This window comes from Gossypium arboreum, chromosome 2, assembly GCF_025698485.1.
Source record: "Gossypium arboreum isolate Shixiya-1 chromosome 2, ASM2569848v2, whole genome shotgun sequence".
Lineage (NCBI taxonomy): Eukaryota > Viridiplantae > Streptophyta > Magnoliopsida > Malvales > Malvaceae > Gossypium > Gossypium arboreum.
In genome coordinates this window covers 9,456,938-9,469,043 of record NC_069071.1, presented here as the reverse complement: position 1 = coordinate 9,469,043, position 12,106 = coordinate 9,456,938, and the positions used below count along the sequence as shown (strand labels likewise).

At 36.4% G+C, this 12,106-nt stretch overlaps 1 protein-coding gene across 3 annotated transcripts; it reads left to right on the top strand.

Annotated features, from left to right (window-relative positions):
• Positions 1 to 3,330: 3,330 nt before the first annotated feature.
• Positions 3,331 to 11,365, top strand: LOC108466977 (pentatricopeptide repeat-containing protein At3g18110, chloroplastic). Of its 3 annotated transcripts, none has more exons than XM_017767406.2 (4): positions 3,331 to 7,066; positions 7,171 to 7,371; positions 8,216 to 8,306; positions 10,643 to 11,365. In XM_017767406.2, exons 1-4 carry the CDS (start codon positions 3,507 to 3,509, stop codon positions 11,171 to 11,173), a joined length of 4,383 nt encoding a protein of 1,460 aa, XP_017622895.1. In that variant the 5' UTR covers positions 3,331 to 3,506; the 3' UTR covers positions 11,174 to 11,365. The 3 variants fall into 3 exon arrangements, with proteins under 3 accessions (XP_017622895.1, XP_052880204.1, XP_052880206.1); XM_053024244.1 differs by lacking the exon at positions 10,643 to 11,365 and adding an exon at positions 9,539 to 9,823; XM_053024246.1 differs by lacking the exon at positions 10,643 to 11,365 and having other exon boundaries at positions 7,171 to 7,391; positions 8,216 to 8,295.
• Positions 11,366 to 12,106: the final 741 nt, after the last annotated feature.

Below are 12,106 nucleotides of genomic sequence, written 5' to 3'. Positions count from 1 at the left end.
AAACAGGGACCCATGCGAATGCGCAAGTAACCAAGGAGGACCAAATGGGTAATAAACCCGTCCACCCAAAACGCACCGTTCGATCAAGGACCAAAATGAAACAATAATGAAATTTCAGGGGTGAAATTAAAAAGAAAAGAAAGGGAAATGGGACAACATTGAAACCGGCCTCAAAGCGGAGGGATTGAGGGCGCAAATAGACCCCCAGTCCAAAAACACGCGGATCCTAAGCGGGTTAAGGTCGGGTCTCGGGTCTGGGTTGCTAAACGACGTCGTTTTGAAACCACTGGAACGGCCCTAAACGACGCCGTTTTATGCGTTCTATAAAACCAAAATTTTTTGATGGAGCTCATTTCAGTTGTGATTTAAACAAAAAAAATGGAGCTTGGGTGTTTCTCTCTGGGCCTTTGTTTCCGGCGATCGAACCGCCATCCGTCTGTCGCCGATGACCACCTCGCACGGTGACCGAAGGTAAGAAACTAGTCCCCTTTAATCTCCTCACTTCCCTCGTCCCAAATCCGAGTTTAGAACAACAAGAAAACTCCAGAAAATCGGAAAAAACCCAAAGGAACTTTTCGGTTCCGATTTCCCCGATTTGAAGAAGGTGAGAATAATCCCTTTTATTTTTTAAAATATGTATATATATATATATATATATATATATATATATATATATATGTGGGCACTATATCTGGAATAAACTTGCGAAAAGAAAGGAAAAGTCACCTTTTTTTTTAAATTTCTTTGCTTTTGATTGATATCTATATGTGTCCTCCTCAAAATACATTGTCTGTTTGAGGCTCTTTTATAGCCAAATACAATAACTTTAGTATACTATTTGCTACTGTTTTTGCTTTGCTTTCTGCTTCTTTGGTTTCTTTTTTTATTTCTATTTTGCAGGCCTAGGGGGTCAACGGCGGTGGCAGAGGAGTTGGTGGTGTCAGAGGAGCGGTGGCAGAGGGTACTTGAAGACCTAGGTGCGGCGCACCTAAGGTTAGGGAGATTAGGTTTTTTCTGAAAGTGTTTAACACTTTGGGCCATCGGACCTTCAATTTGTTTTTGAGCTGTAATTTTAATTGGTTTTTTTGTTTTCTTTTTTTTTGTCTGATTTGGGCTTGTTGGGTTTGGGTATGAATTGGATGTATTGAGCTTTTGAGGCTTGGGCAGAATCGGAATTGTACACTATATATTAGCATAAATGATGTATGATGTTTTGAATTATTTGTGTTTTTGAAATGAGGATTGAGTCAAAAGTACTGTAATCTAATAATTAAGTCTGGAAATGAATATTATGATGAAATGTTATGGTAAGCAAAGTATAATGGAATTGAGTGACAGATTAATAAATTTGCATTTGATAGAAGAATAGTAAAAAGGGGAAAGCTTATGAATAAAAATTGAAATAAATCAATAAAATAGTAATCCGTAGAAGTGATATTGTGATTTATGTTTAAAATGGTAGTAAGCTTAGATTTGATAAGTTGTTGTATAATGGGGTTATATGTAATCTGTAACCGAGTCGATTAGAATAAGCATTTTGCTTATTATATGCTTATGCGTTTATATTATGTTTTAATTGTTTATCCTGTGATGCCACTCTCGAATGGCTAATGAAATTACTTTTTTTATTTTAGATTTTTTTTTGTTGTTTATTATCATAACATAATTCGTAATGATCTTAAATGTGTTAAGAAAAATTATAAGTATCTTCGAACATAAAATATAACACCGCTTATTTAAAATCACAAACAATCTAAGAGGTTTTACAAATAACCTCAAGTCATAGGGAATCAATACCATCCTCAAACGTGCCAATACCCTAAGCCTAATTTCGAAGATTAGCACGTTTATATAGGCAAGCTGAGGTTTATAATTAGCATTTATAAATCTAATGTTTAATAGTAATTAGAATTGTTTTGATCGAATATAGGTATTGTATAGTCAATAGGATTACTAGAGATGCCTCTGAGCATCAATGATAGCATTGTTTGATTGATATCGTGGCCAATTCAAATTAGAGGTATTACAATCGTATTTACATGCTTTTAGTTTATTGTGAATAACATTTAATGATTTAAATTAGTACTACAAACCTGTAAATGGCTTTTTAACTTAATCATTTGTAAGCCCATCAACCTTCATCAGCTCCCTAAATTGCTTAGGCATTGCAACTGAAAAACAAATTCCAATTCTATAAATAAATAAAAAAAGAAATTGAAATAAATTGCAATGGAAAAACAATTCGATATGTGAACCACCGAGTTGCTCAAAAGCTTGCAAGAAGTACCTATGCAACTCTGATGACCAGCACTACCTTCGCTTTTTTTGAGGCTGCCACTTCTCTCTCCTCTTTATTCGCATTTCTATTGTCGCCTGCTATGCCTTTGCTCTCAACTATGTTTTTCTTTATATGTAACCGGAATTAATTATGTACTGGATTATTCATTTAAATTTAAAAGTTTATTTAAAAATTAGTGAATTTGAATAAAATATAAATCTGAAAATTAAGTTATGATAAAAAATAAAATTTATTTTCTGAGTTGAATATCGGATGGGATTTTTTGGCTCGGCTCAAATCAAATAAGTATTTTTACTATTATATTGTTAATATTTTATTATTATTATTTGGATATTATATAACTTTCATTTTATTGTTAATTTTACTATTATTTTAGAGATATTTACTTGCTAAGTTGCAACTATTTTAATATTATTTAAGTATAAAGATTTTTTATTAATTTTTAATTTGTTAAAAATATTTATTTTAATATATTATATTTTAAAGTCATTTCCATTTTAACCACATCCTACAATTAAAGGAAAAAGACGTCTAGTTTATTAAATCTTTTCATTTTCTTTATTGTTCAGAGATTCAGAATGAAAAGTCAGAAACTAAAAAAAAAAAAAATCTCTTTCGAGTGTGGATTCCACAGCTAAATTGACCTAAGCTAATTAGGTTTCTTTTTGTCATCAATAACATTTTCTTTGATTTATGAGATTCTTAATTATAGAGAAATTAGAGCTTTTTAAAATAATTTTCACATATATATTAAATTTTTATAATTAAATATTTTAAAATTTTAGAATTAGAGTTAAACTAAAAAAAGTAAATGTTGAGAATTAAATTTTTTTTTATTAGGACACATCAATGTACCATTAGGGATTTAAGTCTAAAAATTTATAATTTTTCTAACACGTGTGACGAAATTGAGAAAAAACATTTTAAGTGACCAAAATAGGAGCATCTTCAAACTTGAGTGACCAAAGTAGTAATTTTATGAAATTCTGTAGGCTTGGAAGTCAGATGGGCCAATTAAACCCAAACCAAGTTGGACCCAACTTTTAGGGAAACAGAAACATCTATTCGACCAGCAACTCCCAACTCCAGAATAAACATCCGCTCCGCCCCCCGCCAAAAGCAATGGGGGAGAAATATCTTTTATCTTGTTTTCTTCCGCATCACTCGGCTTGAACTTTGAGAAGGCAAGAGGGCATTGGCCTTGGCCATGGCCATGTCTTGCAATGGAGGACTTGTTGTAACCTTTGCCTCTCCTACTTCAAAGGTATGCATGAACACCTCTATCTCTTGCTCTTCTTCCCACATCTCAACTCCTTCACTAAATGAACACTCAAATGACAGCTCTAGTAATAACAGCACATTTAGCTATAGCAGAGCCTCCCCATCTGAGAGATGGCCTCACCTTCAACTTCAACTAGCTGAAACTTACCCTTCAAGTCAAACCCATTTTTCACCTACCTCCCCTCAACTTACCCATGTTGTTAAGGAAGCTGAATTGTCTTTGGAGTCCTCAAAGTCTGAAACTTTGGAAGTGAACGATGAGACCCAGGAGAAGTTGGGGAGAGTAAGTAAGACTAGAGTTAAGAAAATGAGTAAACTGGCATTGAAAAGGGCCAAAGATTGGAGAGAAAGAGTAAAGTTTTTGACAGACAGGATTTTGGGGTTGGAACAAGACCAGTTTGTTGCTGATGTTTTGGATGATAGGAAAGTTCAGATGACACCAACCGATTTTTGCTTCCTAGTGAAATATGTTGGTCAGGAGAACTGGCAACGTGCCCTGGAAGTTTATGAGTGGTTAAATTTGAAGAACTGGTATTCCCCTAATGCCAGGATGCTTGCTACTATCTTGGCTGTGCTGGGGAAGGCCAATCAGGAGATTTTAGCTGTTGAAATCTTTACCAGGGCTGAGCCTGCTGTTGGAAATACCGTCCAGGTTTATAATGCCATGATGGGTGTTTATGCACGAAATGGAAGGTTTCAGAAAGTGCAGGAACTGCTTGATTTAATGCGTAAGAGAGGGTGTGAGCCTGACCTCGTGAGTTTCAATACTTTAATAAATGCCAGATTGAAAGCAGGAGCTATGGTGCCTGATTTAGCTATCAAGCTTTTGAATGAGGTCAGGAGGTCTGGTCTTAGGCCAGATATAATAACTTATAATACTCTTATTAGTGCTTGTTCTAGGGAATCAAACTTGGAGGAGACAATGAAGGTTTTTGACGATATGGACAGCCATAATTGTCAACCTGATTTATGGACTTACAATGCTATGATTTCGGTGTATGGGAGATGTGGGATGGCATATAAAGCTGAGCAGCTGTTTAGGGATTTAGAGTCTAAAGGGTTTTTCCCGGATGCAGTCACATATAATTCATTGTTATATGCTTTTGCAAGAGAAGGAAATGTGGACAAGGTAAAAGAGATTTGTGAAGAAATGATTGAAATGGGGTTCGGTAGAGATGAGATGACTTATAATACAATTATTCACATGTATGGGAAGCAGGGCCAGCATGAATTGGGATTGCAGCTTTACAAGGACATGAAATTATCAGGGCGGAATCCAGATGTGGTAACATATACAGTCTTGATCGATTCCCTAGGGAAAGCAAATAAGATAAAGGAGGCTTCTAATTTGATGTCAGAGATGTTGGATGCAGGTGTTAAGCCTACTGTGCGGACTTGTAGTGCTTTGATTTGTGGGTATGCTAAGGCTGGAATGGCTGTGGAGGCTGAGGATACATTTAATTGCATGCGGAAATCTGGGATTAGACCTGATTTCCTGGCATACTCTGTCATGTTGGATATCCTTTTGAGATGTAATGAAATAACAAAAGCATGGGTGATGTACCAGGAAATGGTTCGTGATGGTTTCACACCAGATAATATACTTTATGAGGTGATGGTTCAGGCACTAACAAAGGAAAATAAAGTGGAAGAAATTAAAATGGTGGTTGGAGACATGAAAGAACTTTGTGGTATGAATCTTCAAACTATTTCCTCTTTCCTTGTCAAGGGTGAATGCTATGACCTGGCTGTACAGATGCTGAGATTAGGCATAAGTAATGGTGAAGCGCTAGATGATGAAAATTTGTTGTCTATTTTGAGTTCATACAGTTCATCTGGCAGGCACAAAGAAGCATGCGAAGTACTTGAGTTCTTGAAAGAACACACTGAAGGGCCCAGTAAACTGATAACTGAAGCTCTAGTTGTCGTACTTTGTGAGGCTTGCCAGTTAGATGCTGCCTTGAAGGAGTACAGTAATGCTAGAGAATCTGGTTCATTTAGCAGGAGTTCTACCATGTATGAGTCCCTTATTAGATGCTGTGAAGAAAATAAACTTCTAACTGAGGCTTCTCAGATTTTTACCGAAATGAGATTCTGTGGTGTTGAACCTCCTGAATGTATCATGAAATGTATGATTAGGGTCTATTGTAAAATGGGCTTCCCTGAGACGGCACATTGTTTGATTAATCAAGCTGAAGTGCAAGGTCTTCTGCTTGACAATTCTATTATTTATGTTGATGTTATTGAAGCATATGGAAAAGTGAAGCTGTGGCAAAAAGCTGAAAGTGTGGTGGGCAATGTTAGACAAAGATATATGAATGTGGATCGCAAAATCTGGAATGCCTTAATTCAGGCTTATGCTGCAAGCGGTTGCTATGAACGAGCTAGAGCTGTTTTTAATACAATGATGAGAGATGGTCCTTCGCCAACAGTAGATTCCATTAATGGTCTATTGGAAGCACTAGTTGTGGATGGAAGATTGTCTGAGATTTATGTGGTAATCGAGCAGTTGCAAGATATGGGTTTTAAAATAAGCAAGAGTTCTATTCTTCTGATGCTTGATGCATTTGCAGAAGCTGGAAACCTCTTTGAGGTGAAGAAGATATACAGTGGAATGAAAGCTGCAGGGTATTTTCCTACAATGCATCTTTACAGGATTATGATTAGACTGTTCTGCAAGGGGAAACGGGTGAGGGATGTTGAAGCAATGGTCTCTGAAATGGAAGAAGCAGGATTTAAGCCTGATCTTTCAATTTGGAATTCTATGCTAAAGTTATACTCAGGAATTGAGGATTACAAAAGGACAGCTCAGATATATCAACAGATTATAGAAGCCAGACTTGAACCAGATGAGGACACTTACAACACTTTGATAATAATGTACTGCAGAGATCGTAGACCTGAAGAGGGATTATCTCTGATGCATGAAATGAGGAAAGCGGGTTTAGAACCGAAATTAGACACCTTTAAAAGTCTGATTTCAGCATTTGGCAAGCAGGAACTGTTGGAACAAGCTGAGGAATTGTTCAACGATTTGCTTTCGAAAGGCTATAAATTGGACCGCTCTTTCTTTCATACAATGATGAAAATATATAGAAATTCTGGAAACCATTCCAAAGCTGAAAACCTATTAAGCATGATGAAAAAAGCTGGAGTGAAACCCACCATTGCTACAATGCACATGCTTATGGTTTCTTATGGAAGCTCTGGACAGCCACAGCAAGCAGAAAAAGTCCTCGCTAATTTGAAAGAAACAGGATTAAATCTGACTACACTACCATATAGTTCACTCATTAATGCTTATCTTCAGAATGGAGATTATAATGTTGGAATTCAAAAGCTTATGGAGATGAAGATGGAGGGCTTGGAAGTAGACCACAGAATTTGGACATGCTTTATCAGGGCTGCAAGTTTGTCCCAGTACACAAGTGAAGCCATTGTCCTCTTAAACGCACTTCGTAATGCTGGATTTGATCTTCCTATCAGGTATATGTTTTTCATTTTAGGAACAAGACAATGGTCTTGAAGATGGATTTTCTTTCCCTTTGTTTCATTCCTTACACTTACTGATTGTTATTGTTGGAATCTAGGCTTATGACAGAAAAATCTGAGTTACTATTTTCAGAGCTAGAAAGTTGTCTTGATAAGCTAGAACCTGTAGAGGACAGTGCAGCCTTTAACTTTGTCAATTCCTTGGTGGATCTATTATGGGCATTTGAGCATCGGGCCACTGCCTCCTGGGTTTTCCAATTGGCAGTCAAGAAGAACATTTATCGACATGATGTTTTCAGGTATATTCTGGCACTGATAGGTTAGTTTTCCATTGCCTTTTTACCAAACTCTTTTGAACCGTACTGTGACATCAATAAAGTTCTTGAAACTAGTCCAAGAAAAGCGGGTTTTCATGCATTTATAATATTGACCATATTTTAAATGTTACCAATGTGATTTACTTTTATTATATTTATCTAGTCTAAGTTTCTTGACTGAAGTGTACCTTGATGACTTCTGATTATGCCAGAAGTTTGATGGAGTATCAAGATTTTATTAGGTCTTCAAACGTAGTTTTAGTTTGTTTGCAGCTGTTGATTAGTCAAATGAAGTTTTTTTCTTGCTTAATTTGGAACTTAGTCCTTTAGGTATCAGGATATGCTTGCTGCTACAAGAAAATTTTGTTCGTAATTAAGCTGTTGGTGTCCTTCTCCTTTACAAGTTGAGTTGCCTGGGAAACCCTGGATGTGATGTGAATCATGTAATTTGTAGGCTTCTCGACGACTATATAGCATGATTGCTTCTCTGATTTCAGCACCCAAAGACCACTATAGAGCCTAGCCTTGGTTTCTGTCTTTACCGTTATAGATTGTGAGCATATTTCCGTGGAACTCAAAACCTCCAGTTTATCTTGATGTTAGCACTGGTCTGAAATAGCTTGCATCAATGCAGATCCAGTCATATGAAAGGACTGAAACTGCAAAGGAACTTTGACACAAATGTAGAGTTCTAGGATTTTGTAATACTTTAAAGAGGACTGTTTTATGCATATGCATAATCATAGATAGGAAGTTAATGCAAAATTAGACAATTATATTACATACCAAAATTGTTCCCTTAATCATTATAGCATTTCTTATTCAGGGTAGCTGATAAAGACTGGGGTGCTGATTTTAGAAAGTTATCTGCTGGTTCTGCTCTTGTTGCTCTCACTTTGTGGCTTGATCATATGCAGGTAAGTTCTCTTAACCTTTATTTTAGTTTCTTTTTGAACTTTCAAAAATTACTAGGGGCAACCTTACCAACATATAAGCCACACGTATCTATAAAATAGAAAATTATAATTTTTTAGATTTCTAAATTGAAAAAAAAGTTAAATGTTTTCCTTATATTTCTCAAATTTATTGCTTGAAAATAAAGACATCAAATTATTCTGAAAATTAGAATTAAAACTTTCATTTTTTTTATTTTATGTATTTTTTTTCTTTTTCTTCTCCTTTCCTTTCTTGCTCCTGATCCAACATCTAAATGGCGTTACCCCAAATCCATCCTACCAGTTTCAACCTCATCAAAAATGGCATTAACCCCTGAATCCATTGTAGACACTGCCACCGGTTCTACCTGAAAATCCATCCTCCACCTCTATAACAATCCCTTTTATGGTTCCTAGTCTCCCCACCTTCCTCATCTCCTACTCATCCTCATCCATCAGCCATCATAATTTGACCATCTTGGATTTACCCACTTGTCCTCTCTATGCCTACTTGGAGATCTGCACTTCTTTCCTCTCACCTTCTCCATCAACACTCTAGGAAGTTAGATGTTCTGGTTGCTAGACTTGGTTTTTTTTCTTGAGCGCCAAGAAATCCATTAACTTGGTGCTCAATCTAAAGGCAACCATTAATGAGTTCGGTATGGTTCTGAGACAATTGCTTGAGATTCATGAGGACAAATCAGTTGATGTTCCTCAACCTGGTGCAGTGACAATTGGCTGGAGAAAACACAAAAAAGTAAACTTTAACACAAAAGAAAATCTCACCTAATGTCTCTCCTATAAATAAAGATTTAACTAGCTGTACATAAACCTCTAGATCACGTTCCTCTAATTCAGTCTTTCATATCCCTTCAATTTAGTTGATCAAATCCTAAGATTCTTGGAATATGAATCCCAGATTTCCACAAGGTGAAAAGCTGGCTAGAATACCTTGACCTTATGCACATACTGCTATTTAGCAGCTGTGGTTTCAACATTCTTATTTCTTACAGACTACTATCTATGATTTGTCTTTGATCCTATGCTGATCCTTACAGTAGAACAGTTTCATAAAAGTCTGACCTTGACTAAACCATGTAGTCAAGAGGACACTTGTAGGTCAAAATCCAGCTACAATATCTTACTCCTATGCACAGTACCACTGTTTAGTAGCTGCAGTCTTTCTTACTGACTATGACTGATCCTTGATGCAGTGCTGATCTTTATGCTGGTAGCATCATAAAATGCGAGCCTTGATAGACTATGTTGCCAATAGAGCATTTGTAGGTCAAAAGTTGGCTAGAATACCTTGATCCTATTCATAGCACTACTGTTTAGTAGCTGCGGTTTTAACTTTCTTAGGGACTATATCTATGGCTTATTTTTTATCCAATGATGATCCCGTTATACATGGGTGAATTGATACACAGAATCAAAGTGGTTGTATTACATTGTATATTTTTATTTTCTTCATTTACTATATTGGATGTTTTCTTGAAGTTTAATGGCTAATATGACATTAACTTAAATAATGTGATATCCTTTAAACGATTGCTTCTACAACGGTGGCCTTGTTGATGCTAATGTAGTTGTTCTGAAGATAAATTTCTAGCTTACGGTTGACATAAAAAATATTCATTATTATTGCCCTTGTTATGTGCTTATCTTTATGGTGTCTGGACTTGCAAAATTTACTTAATGCTGAAATTCAAGGCTTTATGTACCTCATTGATTATTGAGTGGTGATTTTAAGTTTCCTTTTTACTTTGTATTTACACCAGATTTTTTTTTGGTTAGTTTTCACTATTAAGCTCCTATACTAGTTAGATCTCTCTTTCAAGCTGTTGTAATTTGGGTTTATACATACCGTATCAACTCTGATAAGACTAGTAAAGGTAGACGTACATGTATGACATGAGGAAGACTGGGCTTCATTTTTATAGGAACTGGAAGTTACTGTACAGCGGCAAGCAAGGTATGGTATGAAGATAAATTTGGTTTTATATGAGATCGAGAGTGATGAGAATTTTGAGAAAAATTAGACTTTTTAATTAAGTCCCGCATATTTTAAATCGGGGATAAGAAAATATAGAGTTTATTGAGTACCAGCTTGCCTGTGATTCCGAGTGGTACCCTGAACAGCAAACTAGTGAAGGTTGAAACTTAAGGGTTGCCTCCATTTTAGTTTACTGCAGAAAGATCGAGGACATTACAGAAGTTGATTTAGTTTAATACATTTTATTCTATTTCCTGTTCCCATCTTGGTTTTCAGTTATCATCATTGTATTTCTAACTTAGCAATGTTTTTCGTATGGAAGGATGCTTCATTACAAGGGTATCCGGAGTCTCCAAAATCAGTTGTTCTAATAACTGGGACATCAGAGTACAACATGGTTTCCCTCAACAGCACACTGAAGGCATGCCTTTGGGAGATGGGTTCTCCTTTTCTTCCTTGCAAAACACGCAGTGGTCTCCTTGTAGCAAAGGCTCACTCCCTTAGGATGTGGTTGAAGGACTCACCATTCTGCTTGGACCTTGAATTGAAGAATGCCCCATCTCTCCCGGAGCTGAGCTCAATGCAACTGATTGAAGGATGTTTCATTAGACGCGGTCTAGTACCTGCATTCAAGGACATAACTGAGAGACTTGGATTGGTGAGGCCAAAGAAATTTGCAAGACTGGCTTTGCTATCTGATGAGAAAAGAGAGAGAGCCATTGAAGCTGATATAGAGGGAGGTAAAGAAAAGTTAGAAAAGCTGAAGTTAAAAGTTGGAAGCAAAAGAACAAGGGTGGTGAAGAAACTCAGAAAGAGAAAATTTATAAGGAGACCTTTGTCAAATCCTAAATAAAAAAAATGGCATAACTTCACTAAATTTTTTTGGCAATTTTACCTCTATTTTGCTACTCTGGAGTTTTGATGCCAGCGTTGTAAATACTAATGCCCTCAAATATTTGTTCCTTGAGTTTTGACTGCATTGTAAATACTTATGCACTTAAATCTTTGTTCCTTAATAAGAAATTATCTAGTCACTGTTAGTAGACTTAAACAGAGTTAATTCCTGTTGAACTATACTAAAGATACTAGAGTTACAGTAAAGAGAACGATAGGGAAATTCAAGATTGATTATTCATAGCACTAATACATGCATTTATAGAGTGGCTGTACAGTTTTAACAAACTAACTGCTACTAACAACTAACTAACTTTCTTTCAACTACTCTAACATTCTCCTGGTTCTTTTCTCTTCTGAAGATCATTGCTATCAATAGTATTGATTGGAGTGACTTGCAGCGCATGTCGAAACTCAGCAAACTGTTTAGGCGGGATAAGCTTTGTCAGGACATCAGCAACTTGATTGGTTGATGGAACATAGTTTACTTGAAGAGTTCCATCAAGAACTTTCTCTCGAACGAAATGATGGTCAATTTTAACATGCTTGACTCTTGCATGATGAGTCGGATACAGTAGAAGTGTTATCACACCAGATCACTGGCGTCTGTTCTAAGTCAACTCCAATTTCTTTCAGAAGCTGGTTAACCCATAGCACTTCAGACACACAGTTGGCGAGACTGCGATATTTTGCTTCTTAGGATGATCTGGACACCACAGCTTGCTTCTTGGAGCACTAGGCTATTGGATTCTCCCCAAGGTAAAGAACATATCCTGTAGTGGACCTTCTGTCTTCAACCGAGGACGCCCAGTCTGCATCTAAGTAACCAACAAGCTTGCATTGCCCTTGAGAGTAACGCAATCCATACTCTAATGTTCCAATTAAGTAGCGC

Coding starts and splice junctions, on each gene's coding strand:
- LOC108466977 (XM_017767406.2), top strand. CDS start 3,507: ATGGCCATGTCTTGCAATGGAGGACTTGTTGTAACCTTTGCCTCTCCT. Junction 7,372..8,215: donor TATCGACATGATGTTTTCAG/GTATATTCTGGC, acceptor TTTCTTATTCAG/GGTAGCTGATAAAGACTGGG. Junction 8,307..10,642: donor TGTGGCTTGATCATATGCAG/GTAAGTTCTCTT, acceptor TTCGTATGGAAG/GATGCTTCATTACAAGGGTA.